This window comes from Trachypithecus francoisi, unplaced genomic scaffold (assembly GCF_009764315.1).
Source record: "Trachypithecus francoisi isolate TF-2019V2 unplaced genomic scaffold, Tfra_2.0 Lachesis_group5, whole genome shotgun sequence".
Taxonomy (NCBI): Eukaryota; Metazoa; Chordata; class Mammalia; order Primates; family Cercopithecidae; genus Trachypithecus; species Trachypithecus francoisi.
This window is the reverse complement of record NW_022681470.1, coordinates 130,653,374-130,671,152: the sequence shown is the minus strand read 5'-3', so window position 1 is coordinate 130,671,152 and position 17,779 is coordinate 130,653,374. Positions and strand designations below refer to the sequence as shown.

The following is a 17,779-nucleotide window of genomic DNA, read 5'->3' as shown; positions in this document are numbered from 1 at the left end:
GGCCACAGCGAGGTACCTTGGTTTGACACTTAGGAAGTGGGGGAGCCACTGAAGGGGGTGCAGATCCAGGATGTGACTTTGGGAGCTTCCTCAGGCTATGTTGCCGGGAGGAGAGTAGACAGGGGTTCTGGGTCCAGAGGGCCATCTGTGCTGTGCATCTATCTCTGTGAAGGGCAGGGCCACAGGGGCGCTCTGGAGGTGGGCACCTGGGCGCAGGCTTGCTGCAGCTGCATGCCTGTAGGGCCCTTGTATCTTGAGTGTTGGGCGCAGCTCACAGCTAGCGAGGCTAGCACCTCGACCCCGTCATCGTCGTCTGACTCAGCACTGGTTGCTTCATGGGCCCTTCTTCCTGATAGGAGGAGGTGCCCCAAGGTGCCCTGTGCCTCCTGAGGACAGTGGCTGCCCCCAGGTTCAGGGCTCTGCTCCTCAACATCTCCATGGGACTCATCATGGGCCTTGCACTCAGCACATCCAAATTGTAGCCCAACCTTCTTTCCTCAAATCTGCTCCTCCCCATCTCAGATAAAGCCAGTCCCACTGGTCCAGTTGCTCAGGCAAAAACAAGTGAAAGAAAGCAACCCCCTCTGGCGAGCCCGTGTCTCCCGGAACTCTGCTCTTTCCCCTTCCCCAGTGTAGCTGTACCGTAGGAACCGCTCCCCTGTCCTGTAGGAACCGCTCCCCTGTCCTGTGGTCTTCCAGCCAGGTGATCCTTTAGAGCAAGCCAGATTCCTCCCCTCCGGTCTGGGCCAGTGCTTCCCCCAGTTCATGTCTCCGCTCTGGCCCTGTCTTCTTCAGGGCTGACTTCCGGAGCCGCCCGTTTTGCCCAGCCCCCGTCCCTCTGCGTGCTCTGACTGCCCCGTGCTCTACCTCGTGTCCCCACAGCACTGTCACCAACACCCTCTGTCATTTCGCTCCTTTTCCAGCATGGGGGGCGGATGGTGTTCCTTCTGTCTTGTTCATCACTGAGTCCCCAGCCCACAGTGGAGGCTCGGTGAGCTGCTGTCGGGTGAGGAGGCAGGAAGACGCCTTAAACCCACTGTTCAGAGCATCAGCCCTGCCGCTCCCGCCAGTGCTTTAATCCTCTGCGAAGCCTCACTTTGTTCCTGTCTGAAATAAGAGTTACTATGGGTATGTTAGTGATGGGTGCCATAGATGGCATTTTATGGTAGGGTTAGTATTAGCAGTGCGACCTCAGGGGTTTGGCTTTATGATTTGTGTCTATGTACTTAATTTCTCTTTTAATTATCAAGAGATGGCCGGGCGCGGTGGCTCAAGCCTGTAATCCCAGCACTTTGGGAGGCCGAGTCGGGTGGATCACGAGGTCAGGAGATCGAGACCATCCTGGCTAACACGGTGAAACCCCGTCTCTACTAAAAAAAAAATACAAAAACTAGCCGGGCGAGGTGGTGGGCGCCTGTAGTCCCAGCTGCTCGGGAGGCTGAGGCAGGAGAATGGCGTGAACCCGGGAGGCGGAGCTTGCAGTGAGCCGAGATCCAGCCACAGCACTCCAGCCTGGGCGACAGAGCGAGACTCCGTCTCAAAAAAAAAAAAAAATAATAATAATAATTATCAAGAGATGCTTACTGGCCTGGTGTGCCAGAAGTGTGCTGGGTGCCTACTCTTTGTCCCCCGAGTCCTCTTTTAAGAGTTCCGGTTCCTGCCACAGCATCAGTCAGCCTTTTGGAATTGTTCTAGAACATGTTTTCTGCCTGAGGCTTTCAGGCCAGTTGGATGGTGGCATTTTACGAAAATAAAGCAGCATTTGTGTCTGCCCTAAAGCCCATGGAGGTGCTCCCTGTCAGAGCTGCGCTGTGTCTGTGTGGGGTCTCTAGTGTGGCTGAAACCTGCCCTTTTTGGCCCCTAGTTGAGGAGGAGCTGGGCTATGCCCCCACCACCTGCCAGCCCAGTGTGTGGGGATGAGGAGACTGATGCCCACTCAGCCTTGCTGGTGCTGCTCATCTGTGCTGGCCTGCAGCCCGGCCTGGGGTGTTTGGAGAGAATGAGGCGGAGGGTGAGGCTGACCTTCAACCTTGTGTCTCAGGCAGCCCTGGCAGCCTCAGTGCTCTCCTCTTTCAAATGGGCACACTGCTATTGGGATCCATCTGTGTGGGCAGTAGCCGGCAGAGGATCTCGGCCTCCAGGACGGGGATGCTCTCTGTGCACTGGCAGCTCCCGCACAGGCCTGCCCTGGAACTTCTGCCACCGGAGCTGCCTTCCCCTCACTCTCCCCTCTCACTGGGAATTTTGAAATGAATCCTCATTTGCCAGTCAGGGTGACCTAGCCTCTTCACCTACTTTTAAGAAGTGTTCTAATGCACCCCCCACTGCTCTTTGCAGGAGTCATCTGTCGCGTTTCTTCTTCCTGACAACTTTGCTCCTGGGTCTGTGTGGTGGCTGCCAGCCCTGTTGTACTGGGGGCACTGGTCTTACTTGCTTCCAGGAGGGAGGAACCACTCCTTACCGCCACCTGCCCTCCCCAGAAGCAAGTGTCCTGTGGTGGCCAAGGATTGGCCAGTAGCAGGCCCTGCGTCATTGGTCTTGGCAGTGGAGGAGCCTCCTGCCAAAGGAGCCCCCTGCACTCGCGGGGCTGGCCCCGCCCCCTCCAGCTGTGCCTGTCCTTCCTGAGGTGGGGGAGGGGTGCCGCAGGGCCCAGCCCCGCAGTGGCCTGCCTCTGGGAGGCACAGGCACAGGGCAGGCGGGCACTGTGAGGCCAGCCGTCAGTGCTGGGCCTGGGATTGGCAGAGTTCCAGGCCTTAGGCTTCATAGTGAGCGGCTGTGCACCCTGAGTACATGCCGGCCAGCCCTATGCTGAGGACTCTGACCCGCTATCACAATGGGGGGCCCAAGAGGAGAAGTCTCTGGGACTGGAGGGAGCAGCCCTACTGGGCATCTGAGGCCCTGCTCTGCACTGCATCTCTCAGAACCTTTGGGTGGCCTCTGGTCCTATACCAGTGACCACAAAGTGAGGCCATACAGGCACAGCCCCCCTGATATGGCTGTCAGTTCCACCTTGTCCATGTGGGCCGGAGCAGCCGTGAGAACTCATTCAGGGTCTTGGGTTCAGATGGGCTTCATGGAACTGAGCCCAGGGCTTACAGGGCAGGAGGCTGTGCTGGGAGGGGCCCCGCGTGGCTGGAACGGGGGCAGAGTGGGGAGCATGTGGGTTTCTTTGAGTCACAGGGAAGGGTGCTATGTCCTGGAGGTGGAAGTGCATTTTCCCTGTCCACCCGGGGACGTCATCCCCAACAGTAGTTATCAGGCCAGACTGGGAAGCTTCACCCATAGGGTGGGGGCCCTTCTTGTCTGAGGTCCTGGTCTCCCCTCATCTCTCACCTAGACAGGCTCCTCCCTGCCCTGGGCCTGGGAGTGCACATACCTGCTGTCTAAGGCAATGCTTGAAGGAGAAATGTCCCACCCCTCCCACAGTGAGGGAAATGAAAGGAGAGGAGGGGACCCACATTCTGAGGGCAGTGACTTATCTGCGGTCTCACAGGAGGTGGGACAGGCAACCTGTTAATGAGTGAGCAGTTCAGATGGGGTTTGTGGGCAAGGCACATCGGAGGAAGGAAGGACAGAGACCATAGAACTTGAGGGCTAAGAGGGACACCGTAGCATTCCTCACCTCCCCCAGAGAAGTGAGGCCTTGACCTCCACATTCAACCGTAGTCTTCCTGGGCTCCATTCCATGGAGGAGCTGAGGGGCAGCTGGGCATGAGCGGGGCGGGGGTGTACAGGCTGGCTGGGGGGGCAGCAGAGGCTGCACAGTTGGTGTGGGATAGGTGGTAGGTGCAGGCTGGGATGCCGGAGGGGTGGAGACGGGGGCGAGTCTGAAAGCCTGTGCCCTTGAGATTTCGGATCTCCCTGCCTCAGCCTGGTCGTGTTAGGGGTCAGCCATGGCACCTGGGTGGTGGTGAGAGAGAGACGGGGTAGGGAGGAAGCACAGAGCTGCTCTGGGCTTGTGCAAAGCACACCAGTGGTTTCCTGGCCTTGAGGAGACCCCAGTGTTTTGAGCCAGTGCCCAGGTGCCCTGGCTGGACCACACTGGCATGACACACGTGTAGACGACCTGCTTTCCCTCTGGCTCCAGGAGCATGAAGCAGCTGTTTCTTTCTTTCCTTTCAGTCTGAGTGCATGAGGGGGCACATTTGGGCAGGGCCTTGTGCTATTGCTCATTTGTGAAATCGGCTCCTTTAAGGAAGCTGCAGATGAGTCAGCTCTGGAGCATGTCCCATGGATGGTGACAGGACCCCTGTGTTGCCTTGTGCTGTCCCCAGCCTCCAGACTGGGTCTGCCTGGCTCTACCTGGGAATGCCTCCCTAGGGTGTTTGCCAGTGAGGAAACAAAGACTCTGGCAAGATGAGTGCCCTACCTGTGAGGACACAGATAGGACCAGAGGGCCTCAGCATGAAGCATGCCACAGGTGTGAATCAGGGTTCTCTGTGGGGCCCAAGTGGGCGCCAACCATCCCATGGAAAACTGTGACACTTTGGGAATTCTACTAGAGCTCAGCTGCTAAATTTCTCTTTTGTTCCCTGGTAAACATTGGGATGCTTTTTTAAGAACCTGACTCTCCCTATCTCAGTTCCTGTGACCTGTCCTGTTGGGGCGTCGAGGCCAGGGATTGGAGCAGCCCCTTTAAGAGTGCCAGTGTCCCAGACCCTGCTATGGAATGCCAGCCGCCTCCCTGCAGACAGACATCGCTGTGCTGTCGTCCTGTCTCCGTGAGGGTTAACAACACTTCAGCCTGTTGTCTGGAACCGGTTCAGACTGGTTTTCTGGAAAGTGCTTTGTCTCTCCTACTGAATCCTGGGAAGGGTCATGTGGAGCCCAGTGATGTCATGGGATCAAAAACTGACTCAGCTGTTTTTTTCTTCTTTTTCTTTCTTTAAATCAAGATATGTGTGTGCTGCAGGTACAGGGCGGTGGCATGTTGATGGGCCAGGCCTCGCCCTACTCAAAGTGTACCTTGCTGGCAACCAAAGGGTTAAATGTGACCCCCAGTCCCCACTCCCCAGAGGTGAGCAGGGAGTGAGGAGACCTCCCTTCACTGAAGGGGAGAAGCTGGGGTTAACTTGAGTCACCACAGTGTAGGGCTAGTCCCAGGCCCTGACCCTGTTCCTGGAACAGTGCAGTCACCGCCCTCCTGGATTCCAGACATTGCAGGTGCTCAAAATCCCAAAGGCAGGTAGTTCAGATCTAGAACAACTTTTCATCTGTTTGCTGTTGAGCCTTTCCTTGCTGATAAGCAGCTGCCTTCCACTGCTCCTGTCCAGCTCCCTGCTGCCTCTCGCCCCCAACCGGGCAGGGTGTAGCTTGGCTCCACCAATGTTCAGCCACACGGTGGAGGCTGGGGACATCCCCATCCTGCCTCGCCTTCCTCAAGGCAGTGATGAAATGTCCTGGGGATGCTTTTCTGGGCCCTGCGTTTGTTGTACATTCTTTTGCCATCCTCCCATAGGGAGGAAAACACTGAAAGCAACAGTGAAAAGTTTCCAAGAAGGTGGCACCTTCGTTGCACCCAGTTAAAATGTTGTGTCTTCTCCTCCCTCCCAAGTTCAGAATGACCGAAGAAGCATGCCGAACACGGAGTCAGAAACGAGCGCTTGAACGGGACCCAACAGAGGACGATGTGGAGAGCAAGAAAATAAAAATGGAGAGAGGATTGTTGGCTTCAGATTTAAACACTGATGGAGATATGAGGGTGACACCTGAGCCGGGAGCGGGTCCAGCCCAAGGATTGCTGAGGGCAACAGAGGTCACGGCCGTGGCCATGAGCAGAGGCGAAGGGCTGGTGGGCGATGGACCCGTGGACATGCGCACCTCACACAGGTGAGTGGGAGGAGCCAGCGGGAGGGGCTGGAACCTGGAGACAGGCCCAGTGTGCCCAGACTGGGGCCGGCCACACTCCAGGCCTGTTGGTAATAGCTTGGTGGGGTTGTGGAGATGGCTGTAGGCTCAGCTCGGGCATCACCCCCCTGGCAGCTGTGCTGTTGTGGCCATTCCAGGGCCCCAGGTCCCAGCTGCAAGTAACACTGGGTGTGGGTCTCACAGGAGGAGGAGTGGCACATTCCATCATCTCCCCTGCCATCAGTAGGCCTTTGCCACCCATGCGCCCGCTGTCTGTCTAACTTGGTGCTTTTGATTTGTAAGGACACTTGAGGTTTTCATTTGGTTATGCTTCCCTGCTTTTCAGATATGGGGATCAGAGGGCCAGGGATGCTACACCTGCCTTGGTCACTTGGCTAGGGATAGAGTCGGGAGCCCAGCCCAGGGTACCCTCCTCAGAGCGGGTACGGGGTGCTCACTTGACTCCACATTCACTTGGTTCTGGTCTTCAGCTTGCTCTGTTGGTTTGTCTTTAGTCAACACTGATTACTTCAAGAGTGACTTTCCTCATATTCATCTTTTGTGAGTCTCTTAAGGTAAAAGCTTGAAATAAAAATGAGACCCAATCTACCACCCATTTCTTGACTTCAGAACCTTCGTTTTTCTCTGTAAAGAGAAATTCAGACCCAGCACCTGCTCTTACATCAACTTCCTTGGAGCTCTGCAGAATGTTCACGCCCAGACACCCACTGAGGGCTGTGGTGTGGCCACAGCTCCCTGGCTGGCCCTGTGACAGACTCCTCTGTGGCCCATTGCTCTCTCTCTCTCACCACCCACTGGAGTCTTCTCCCTGTGGAGGGTCTGTCTCTCTATGCCTGTTCGTAAGTGACAGCTGGTGGCTCCTCACCTTTCCGTGTCAACTAACCCCACAGGGTGACCCCAGCCTCCAGTCTTATGTCAGATTCGTTTTTGGAACCCAAACTGTTGGGATCCTGAGGACTTCAGAGATCATCCGATGTTCATAGCATTTAAAATGGGAAGATAAATGGGAAAACCCAAGCCCACTCCTGTTGACAAAGCCTCCTAGTGTGAGGAAACACACTTTGTGGTCCTGCTGTCCAAAGAGGGCTTTTCTGTCTGACTCTGCTGTTTGCAGTCCCCATTCTAAAACCAAGGTCCTCTTCTAAAGTTCCAGAAATAAAACTATAGGTCCAAGTCTCCTTTCCCTTTCTCTGACTATGTTTTCAGCCGGAGACCAGTCCATGACAGCTCAGCAGGGGTGAGCAGTGAGGGACTGGTGTGGAGTCAGGGCAGAAAGAGGAGGAGTCCATGCTCATGGTGCAGTCCATGTGCATGGGGTCCCTCGTGCATTCCTGGGCTCCTGGCATGCATTTTCTCCTGTAATCACCATGTTCCCCTGCAGGGTAGGCCAGTGGATTGTGAGGGAGAGGTTAAGTGTTAAAGAAACTCAGAGTTGGCTGGGGACGGTGGCTCACGCCTGTAATCCCAGCACTTTGGGAGGCTTAGGCGGGTGGATCACGAGGTCAGGAGGTTGAGACCATCCTGGCTAACACGGTGAAACCTCGTCTGTACTAAAAACACAAAAAATTAGCCGGGCGTGGTGGTGGCGGGCGCCCGTAGTCCCAGCTACTCGGGAGACTGAGGCAGAATGGCGTGAACCTGGGAGGCGGAGCTTGCAGTGAGCCAAGATCGCGCCACTGCACTCCAGCCTAGGCGACAGAACAAGACTCCGTTTCAAAAAAGGAAAAAGAAAGAAAGAAACTCAGAGTTGGCCGGGCGTGGTGGCTCACACCTGTAATCCCAGCAGTTCGTGGGGCCAAGGCGGGTGGATCACGAGGTCAGAAGATAGAGACCATCCTGGCTAACATGATGAAACCCCGTCTCTACTAAACAAAATACAAGAAATTAGCCGGGCATGGTGGCGGGCACTTGTACACTTGTAGTCACAGCTACTCGGGAGGCTGAGGCAAGAGAACTGCGTGAGCCCAGGAGGCAGAGCTTGCAGTGAGCTGAGATCACGCCACTGCACTCCAGCCTGGGCGACACAGACTCTGTCTCAAAAAAAAGAAACTCAGAGTTCAGGCCCAAACCCAAATACTTTCTGTTGTCAAAGCCAGGGGCTACACTGGGCCTCTTGGTGTCTTTCCTCCCTGGGTCATTGCCTTCCAAACTGAGAAGATGCAACATTGTTTCCTGCAGTCGATTGTGTTGCTTTCCTTATGACAGTAAAGGAAGGAAGCAGGGGACAGAGATGAACGCAAGTGCTGGTGGTGCTGGTGTCAGGGCCCTCCTGGAGCACTGAGACACCCAGGGCATTTGTGAAGCAGTGTGAGAGCGAGCAAAGAACCCAGCTCACAGGCCAGCAGGCAGAGTTGGGGTCACATCACACACACTGCCTGATCCTGAGCAGAGATCTTAGCCTGTGTTTCTTCATTTGTAAGATGAGCAATCATCTCTGCCTTGCAGGTTGATTGTATGCCAGGTAACGTGTACCAAGAATCAGCCTCCATGTTTGGTGTCTAGTGAGGAAGGTCACTGACTGTGTTGGTGACAACTTCCCTTCAGTCTTCAGCTTTACTCAAAAAGAGATGTCACGTGTATGCCTAGTGTCTCCCCAAATTCTCACACTGTTTTGTGTCGTTCTTTGTACTTACAGATGTGAGTTTTGACAGAATCACAGCATCATGTCCAGCCCAGAGCCATTCTAAAACTAATCCATTCTGGAGCACATGGCTCTGATTTCTTCTAATACCTTTTTTTTTTTTTTTTTTTTTTGAGACGGAGTCTTGCTCTGTCGCCCGGGCTGGAGTGCAGTGGCCGGATCTCAGCTCACTGCAAGCTCCGCCTCCCGAGCTTCTCCGCCATTCTCCTGCCTCAGCCTCCCGAGTAGCTGGGACTACAGGCGCCCGCCACCTCGCCCGGCTAGTTTTTTTTTTTTTGTATTTTTTAGTAGAGATGGGGTTTCACCGTGTTAGCCAGGATGGTCTCGATCTCCTGACCTCGTGATTCGCCCGTCTTCTAATACCTTCAAATGAAGGTATTAAAGAAGTCTTTGGATTCTTCTTGGGAGTGTCCAGCTTGGAGCACCCCTTGGGAGCCTCCCTTTAGTGCACAGTGTGGTGGTTTTCTCAATTCCCAGGTTGGTTTTCAGTCCTTCATAGGGCACATCTGTATCAATCCACAGTTTAAGTTAGCTGAAGCTCTTTGGCTTCAGATTCAGTGTCTTATAAGACTGACATGCCAGTTTTAAACTGTCATGCCAATAGAATTTAATTTTCGTTCTTTAACTTCTCAATTGAAGTATAGCATATGTAATGAAAAGTGCCCATGTGAGCCACTAGATACACTTTGACAAACTGAACACAACCTCATAACCCTAATCAAGGAACAAAATGTTATAGACCGGGCACAGTGGCTCATGCCTATAATCTCAGCACTTTGGGAGGCTGAAGTAGGCAGATTGCTTGAGGACAGGAGTTCGAGACCAGCCTGGCCAACATAGCAATAGCAAAACGCCGTCTGTACTAAAAATATAAAAATTAGCTAGGCATAGGGGACTGCCCTTGTAATCCCAGCTACTCGGGAAGCTGAGGCATGAGAATCGCTTGAACCTGGGAGACAGAGGTTGCAGTGAGCCAAGATTGCACCACTGCACTCCAGCCTGGGTGACAGAGTGAGACTCCCTCTCACTTAAAAAAAGAAAGAAAGAAACGAGGCTGGGTGCAGTGGCCCATGCCTGTAATCCCAGCACTTTGGAAGGCCGAGGCAGGCAGATCACGATGTCAGGAGATCGACACCATCCTGGCTAACTTGGTGAAACCCTATCTCTACTAAAAATACAAAAAAATTAGCCGGGCATGGTGGTGGGTACCTGTAGTCCCAGTTACTCGGGAGACTGAGGCAGGAGAATGGTGTGAACCTGGGAGGCGGAGCTTGCAGTGAGCTGAGATCATGCCACTGCATTCCAGCCTGGGGACAGAGCGAGACTCTGTCTCAAAAAAAAAAAAAAAAATGTTATTAGCACTTCTGAAGCCCCCTCATGCTCGCTTGGTGTCACTGTCCTCCAAGGGTAATCACGTTCTTGACAATGCCGATTAGATTTTCCTGTTTGGTACTTTAAATAAGTGGGATTATATATTGTGTACCTTTTATCTTCCTGCTTTCACTCAACATTGTGAGATTTACCCATATTGTTGAGCATACCAGTAGTTAATCCATTTTCACTGCTGTATAGTATTCTGTTTATAGGGTTTCTATTTGGGTGTTTTTCAAAACTACCGTTTTTTTCTTTCATGCTATCTTATTACCGTCTTATGACCCAATTTGGGCATATTGAAAGCTACAGGCAGTTTCTAATGGCTTATAGGAGAGAGAATTTCCTTTTTCTTTAGTGGCTGGTGAATTGGAATCATAAAAAAAAATTTATGTGTGCATGTGTGTGTGTAGTATACATATTACTATGGTGGGATGATTTGGAGCATGCAGAGGCAGATACAGTGGTAGAATCAGCTTTCTCCCTCCCTCTTTTACTCCCCTCCCTCTCTCTCTTTAACTCAGCAGTTTTTCTTAGTTTCCCAACTTGTGTGGGTGTTTTATATTCCAAATAAATTGAGGGTGGAGGGCAACTTCTGGTTGTGTTGAGAGATTGGCAGAATTGACAAAAGCAAAATGAAACAATCTCAGCATTCTGGAAAAATTGAGCAGGGGCATACAACAATCTGAGAAGTATTTATGCCTATAACTGCTGAACTTCAGGTGAGAACAGTGAGACTATGGCATTTGTCCTGGAGCTATTCCCATGCCCTCTCCCTTCTGTTTGGTAAAGAGGTTCTGTCCAGTCACTGTCAGCTGTGAGGACCAACAGCTTCTCTGTTTAGAGTGGTAACAACCCTGCCTGTGGTCTTGGAGAGAGGCAGGTAAGGATGGACAGCGGTTCTGTTTTAGCCCAAGACTGGGGTAAGATAGAAAAACTATTTGAAGAAATAATGGACAAAAACATACCTGAGGAGAACCTCATCCAGGAAGCCCAGCAAACCCTAAATAGCGTAAGTACAAAGAGATCTTGACCTAGACGCATCATAGTCAAACTGTAGAAAGCCAAAGAGGAAAAAAAAAAGGAAAATCTTGAAAGTAATGAGAAAAACAGCTCAACAAGTCTGGGGAGCATTAATAAGATGAACAGCTGACTTCTGACTTGAGACAGTGGAAACAAGGAATTTAATGATATTAAAAGTATCCAAAGGCCGGGCGCGGTGGCTCAAGCCTGTAATCCCAGCACTTTGGGAGGCCGAGACGGGCGGATCACGAGGTCAGGAGATCGAGACCATCCTGGCTAACACGGTGAAACCCCGTCTCTACTAAAAAAAAAAACTAGCCGGGCGAGGTGGCGGGCGCTTGTAGTCCCAGCTACTCCGGAGGCTGAGGCAGGAGAATGGCATAAACCTGGGAGGCGGAGCTTGCAGTGAGCTGAGATCTGGCCACTGCACTCCAGCCTGGGCGACAGAGCGAGACTCCGTCTCAAAAAAAAAAAAAAGTATCCAAAGAAGAAAACTGCCAACCGAAAATTCTATAGCCAGTAAAAACAGTCCTTCAAAAATGAAAGAATGATCTGTTGGGTTTATAATATCCACAGATAAAATATATGTGATACTAGTACAAAAGATGTTGTTTATGAGTGACACCCCTTAGATTCAAGGAATAATGCAAAAGGATGGGAAAAGAGATACCATAAGTGACAGTTTGAGAGCTGGAGTAACTGTATTAATAAGAGATAAAAGACACTTTAAGACAAAAAATATTACTAGAGCCAAACTGCAACCTTTTTTTGGTTGTTGTTGAAACAGAGTCTCACTGTCACCCAGGCTAGAGTGCGGTGGCACGATCTCAGCTCACTGCATCCTCTGCCTCCCGGGTTTCAGTGATTCTCCCGCCTCAGCCTCTTGAGTAGCTGGGACTACAGGTGCCCGCCACCACGCCCGGCTAATTTTTTGTATTTTTAGTAGAGACAGGGTTTCACCATGTTGGCCAGGCTGATCTCAAACTCCTGACCTCGTGATCTGCCTGCCTCAGCCTCCCAAATTCCTGAGATTATAGGCATGAGCCACCGTGCCCAGCTGCGACATTTCATATAATATATCAGGAAGACTTAACAGTCAGCAGAGCCCCAAAATACCTGAAACATAAACTTGATAGGATTGATGGAAATTAATCAGTTATAGTTAAGAGATTTCAATATCCCACTCTTGATAATTGGTAGAACATCTAGACAAAATCGGCAAGGTATGGAGGACTTGAAGAACATTATTAACTCACTTAGCCTGACTGACATATATAGAGTACCTGGTGAATGCAGAATACATCCTCTCAAGTGTAGGTGAACATTCTCCATTGAGCATACACTGGACCATAAAACAAGGCTCTAGTATAGCTGTTAAAAAAAAAACAAAAAGGAAGTAACAAGTGTTGACAAGGATGTGTAGAAACTGGAATTCCTCATACATTGCTGGTAGGAATGTAAAATAGCCCAGATAGTTTCTTGCAGAGTTAGATGTAAACTTACCATATGACTTAGCAATTTATCCAAGAGAAATGAAAATGTGCCCACACAGACAGGTACATCTGCAGCAGCATGATTCTTACTGGTCGAAAAGTGGAAGCAGGGCCAGGTGCAGTGGCTCACGCCTGTAATCCCAGCACGTTGGGAGACTGAGGCAGGCAGATCACCTGAGGGTCAAGAGTTTGAGACCAGCCTGGCCAACATGGTGAAACCCCATCTTTACTAAAAATACAGAAATTAGCCGGGTGTGGTGGTGTGCACCTGTAGTCCCAGCTACATGGGAGGCTGAGGCAGGAGAATTGCTTGAACCTGGGAGGCGGAGCTTGCATTGCGCCCAGTTGTGCCGCTGCACTCCAGCCTGGCAACAGAACAAGACTCCGTCCCAAAAAAACAAAAAAACATGGAAGCAACCCAGTGTCCCATGGATAAAACAAACCTGCTACCTCTATACGCCAGATTACTGTTCAGCTTTATAAGGAATAAACTACTCATGTGTGCCATAACATGGCTGAATCTCAGACTTACCACGCTAAGGGGAAACAGTAGACCCAGGAACTACTCGTTGTATAATTTCACTTACAGGGCATGTCCCCCCAAAAAACAAATTTATTTGAGAGATGGAAAGTGACCAGTGGTTGACTAGGACAGGGCTGGGGGTGGGTGGTAGCAGTGATTAACAGCACATGGGCACATTTTGGGAAGATGGAAATGTTTTAAAATTGTATTGTGGCAATGATTGCACGAATTTACTGAAATCATTGAATTGTACTCTTACGGTGGCTGAATTTTGCGGTATGTAAAGTATACCTCAATATGGATGTTAAAAATAAATAATTAAATGAAGGTTAAAACAGTTTGGTTTCTGTTCTGGCATCCATAAATGTGCACACAGAAAAACAAAACCCTCAGAGGTAGAAGTTGTGAGTCTGTTGGTTTTGTGAGGCCAATCCAAAGGTCATGGACATGTGCTGCCCCCATGCTGAGCCCGGACTGTCAGATGAGTCTGGAGCTGGCAGGCAGAGGAAGCTGCTTTTGGTTCTCTGTTTTTTTGGAGTTGGTCTTGGACCGTTGGCCAGACAGGAGTGCAGTGGTGCGGTCATAGCTCACTGCAGCCTTGAACTCCTTGGCTCAAGCCACCCAAGTAGCTGGGACCATAGATGCATGCTACCACACCTGGATAGGTTTTTTTTGGTTCTTTTAAAAAATTTTTTTCTGTAGAGATGGGGTTTATTATGTTCCCCAGACTGGTCCTGAACTACTGATCTCAAGTGATCCTCCTGCCTCAGCCTCCCAAAGTGCTGGGATTATAGGTGAGCCACGGCACCTAGCTGGTTCTGTCTGTTTTGTTTCTGTGATAAGTAGCAGATCCAGTCCTGCACTTTGCTATAGAGGAGAGTCTCTTTCTGTCAAATGATTGATCTTCAGAAGTAACTGGCCACACCCAGACGTAAATAGCTTGATTTGTTTTCTTTTTTTTTTTCTTTTTTTGAGATGGAGTTTCATTCTTGTTGCCCAGACTGGAGTGCAGTGGCGTGGTCTCACCTCACTGCAACTTCTGCCTCTCAGGTTCAAGCGTTTCTCCTGCCTCAGCCTCTCGAGTGGCTGGGATTACAGGCACCTGTCACCACGCCTGGCTAATTTTTGTATTTTTAGTAGAGACAGGGTTTCACCATGTGGGCCAGGCTGGTCTTAAACTCCTGACCTCAGGTGATCTGCCCGCCTCAACCTCCCAAAGTGCTGGGATTACAGGTGTGAGCCACTGCACCTGGCCTTGATTTTTTTTTGTTGTTTGGATGGAAGAGCATGTTGCTCAGTAAAAGTGCGGCTCTTCTCCAGGGGTCCTGCAACTGAAAGGTAAGGACTGAGGGTCCCTCAGTCACCTCAGGCCTGCATGGGGTGAGGGAATGAGAACTCTGTGAATGGCCACACCTCACTGAGGATGTGTTTATGTGTGCCTTTTCTGAGGTGTCAACTCTTTCTGGATTGTCAGTGGTCCAGGATGAGACCTGCTGTGTGTCAGGTACTGTGCTGGAGTGGTGGAGAGGTAATCAAGACAGGATCTAATTTATGCATTTACTTTTTGGAAGACCATGTCGTGAAGGAAAGTGCAGAGGTCTTGGAAAGAAGGACTTGCCATTGGCGGTGTGGCTCACCGTCTCCATTTCCTTATTTCACCTGGGAGGAGACTGGGCTGTGGCTTCCGTGGTCCATGGATTGGGCAGACTTCAACACAGCCGAGGTGGATGTCTGGCAAGTGTCCTCCTGTTAGTGGCATGTGGCGTTCAGGCAGCTCTTGTGTCTTCCTCTTCGCTCCCCACCTCCTCTTGTACCATGAGACTTGTCTGCTGTGGGAAGCAGCACATGGACCAAAGGCCTGGCCCATGGTGCGGACAGGGCAGGCTGGGATGTGTGTTCCTTGGCCACTTGGGGACTCAAAGTAGCATCTGTGCTGTTAGATCTGATCTTGGCTTTAGTTCTTTTTGGCCTTCAGCTCCCTGGTCAAGCACTTGTGGCCAGTGACCGTAAAACACACTGGAAATGCAGTCTGTTTACTAGGCCTACAAAGCCAGTCGCAGTTGTTGACACTGGTGTCCTTGATGACAATTAGAATCATTGCTGTTGTCTTTCTTTTTAGAATTTGGCAGTCACCAAGCGGGCGGTGGGGTGGCGCATCGGTGTCACTTCCCTGCCCAGAGAATGCACTGGGTGATCATTTGATGTGAAGACAGGTCAGGGCGCCTACCACGGTGAGCATGCATGCCCATCATTAAAATGTATGTTAGGCCGGGTGCGGTGGCTCATGCCTGTAATCCCAGCACTTTGGGAGGCTGAGGCTGGCAGATCACGAGGTCAGGAGATCGAGACCATCCTGGCTAACACAGTGAAACCCGGTCTCTACTTAAAACACACACACAAAAATTAACCCGGCGTAGTGGCGAGCCCCTGTAGTCCCAGGTACTTGGGAGGCTGAGGCAGGAGAATGGCGAGAACTCGGAAGGCGGAGCTTGCAGTGAGCCCAAATCTTGCTACTGCACTCCAGTCTGGGCAACAGAGCAAGACTCCATCTCAAAAAAACAAACAAACAAACAAAAAAAACTAACACATCAAGCCTTCCAAAAGCAAAAACAAAAAACAAATCAGAAAGTAATGTGATATTGCTTCCTCCTGTACATCCAGCCACCCAGTTGTCCAGAACGTGGGAGTGTGGACAGCTTTGTTTTGTTCTGTGCCAAAATGGGGCCAGCTGCAAAAGTGTGCATTGGTTGCCTAATTTTTCCAAGATGACTCTGAGGATCATGGATAGAGTCCTTGCTGTTTGGGCAGATACTTTTTACAGGGAAGGGAGAGGAACGTGAAGTCGACACCAGAATTGCTTCCCCTCCCCCGCCACATGAGCATGGGGCTCCCCTGGTATGCCCGAGAGGATGAGTTCTGACTCACGCATGCACCTGTGAGTCAAACCCTGATTTAGGTCACAAACTTTATCACTGCCCAGAAACCTTACTATCCCACTCCAGAAGGGCCCTCACGCACCCCCAGCCCTTCCTGTTTTGGTGCTTCCCCTCATGAGACTGATCTTGCCTCTTTTCCGGTTTTCTGGGGATGCACTCACAGAGTCAGTGCTCTTTGGGGTCCGGCTTTCTTCTGAGTGTTTTGGGATTTGCCTCTGGTGTGTATTGGTGTGCCTCTGAGTGGTGTGCACAGGGCACTTCTCACCTGTCAGTAGACATCTGTGCACCCTCCAGTTTGGGGCTGGTGTGAGCACCCGCTGCTGTGTAGGTCCCTGTAGATGTCTCTTTGTAGGCACGGGTCAGCATTTCTCTTGGTAAACACTTGGGTTGAACTACAGGGTTACAAATTGTGTGTGTGGTTAGTCGTTTTAAAGAAATGACTAGGCTTTTCCCCCAAAACGGTCTGTGCTCTTCACACTCACAGGCGTGGCAGTCCAGCACACCATTTTCACTTGTTCTCAGTCTTTATAGTTTTAGCCACTGGGTCTACAGAGAGGTCGGGGTCCAGACTCTGGCATACATGTGTGGCTGTGTCTTAAGCCCATCACCCTTGCCCCTCTGAGGGAAGCACGAGGCCAGGCAGAAGATCCCACTGCCCCTTGTGCTAGTCAGTCACATAGCAGATGCTTGGACAGTCATCGGTGCCACAGAACCCCTATCATCATTGTGTTGGCTGCCTGTGTATGGGTGGAGGGGGTGTCTTCACAACGATGTGCAGAGCTGAGCTTCTACCCCCTGCTCTCAGGACTATGCCTCCCCGCAGCTGCGCCCAGCCCGCCGGCCGGCTGTCTGCAGGAATGCACGTCCTTGAATGAGATGGACGATGGACTAATGTGGCACAGCTGTCGACGTGAGGGCTCGGGAAAGGGCTGGGTTCTCACAGCCCAGGGCCATGGTTTGTGGGCCTCACACTGACTGCCTCCTGCAGCACTCTTGTCAGGGATTGAACCCCTAAATCCCTCATCGGGGTGCCAGAGCTCTGGAAGTCCCGCAACAAGAAGGCTTTTTCCCTTCGTGTGACCACCGGCCCGTCCCAGAGTCAGGATCCAGACAAGGGGCTCCAGGGTGGGTTACTCTGTGGGCGGCTCTCTGGAGCCCCCTCCTCCGCTGCTCCAGCCCCTCCCCAGCACCTGTTGAGGGCTGGCTGCTGCCTTTCACTTGCTAATTCTCTGTCTGCTGCTGGGCAACTTCCAGGAGAGACTGGGTGGCCCCAGGGAGCGCCTTCACCAGCTCCGACTAGAAATCCACAGCCTACGGGCATTTCTTAGCTGCTCTTGGGAACTGAGAGGTATGTTCCCTTGGGAATCTGTTTGTGTGCTCCCTTCCCTGCCTTAGCTGCTGCCCCTCCAAACCTCAGTGGCCACCGTCTGTCTCCTCCTTGTTCTCTGTGTCACCCCTTTCCTGCAGTTCCTCGTCCCATTTCCCTTTATTTGGGACTCTATCTAATCCCAGAAATCGCTGAAATGTGAGGGGTCCGCCTGTACTTCTAAGAATCGTTAGATTATTTAGGGGCACCAGGATAATAGACTGCACTGTTTCTAACTCCCCAAGTCCTCAGCTCACATGAGGGCCGTAGCATGAGCCAGCCTGGTGCCAGGTAAAAGAGCATCGCTCCTGGTCCTCCTGAACTTCCGGCTTCTCCAAGGTGTTGCCAGCTCTTTGTTGCCTTTAGACGCCCTCCTCTGGTCATGGAGGGGACCTCGGGATCCCTGACTTTGAAATGGGGCTTCTCTTTTGGACAGTGCAGGCTCTCTGGGGATATTTTCCTTTGGTGGTTCTGACAGAAAACCAGAGGCCACACTTTATACGGTCATCGAGGTAATCACCAGTAAATGCTTGACCTTCTCTCTGTCCGAACTCCTCT

General features: G+C 51.6%; 1 protein-coding gene across 10 annotated transcripts in view; it reads left to right on the top strand.

Annotated features, from left to right (window-relative positions):
* Positions 1–17,779, top strand: part of GATAD2A (GATA zinc finger domain containing 2A) — a 129,856-nt gene that overhangs the window by 78,436 nt on the left and 33,641 nt on the right. For 6 of the 10 annotated variants that reach the window (XM_033200363.1, XM_033200365.1, XM_033200360.1 and 3 more), the window contains one exon: positions 5,555–5,829. In XM_033200363.1, the coding sequence (XP_033056254.1) occupies positions 5,561–5,829 (269 nt within the window). In that variant the 5' untranslated portion in view covers positions 5,555–5,560. Of the gene's footprint in view, positions 1–5,554; positions 5,830–17,779 lie in introns of those variants that run through there. The other 4 variants (XM_033200366.1, XM_033200362.1, XM_033200367.1 and 1 more) reach the window with 1 other exon arrangement.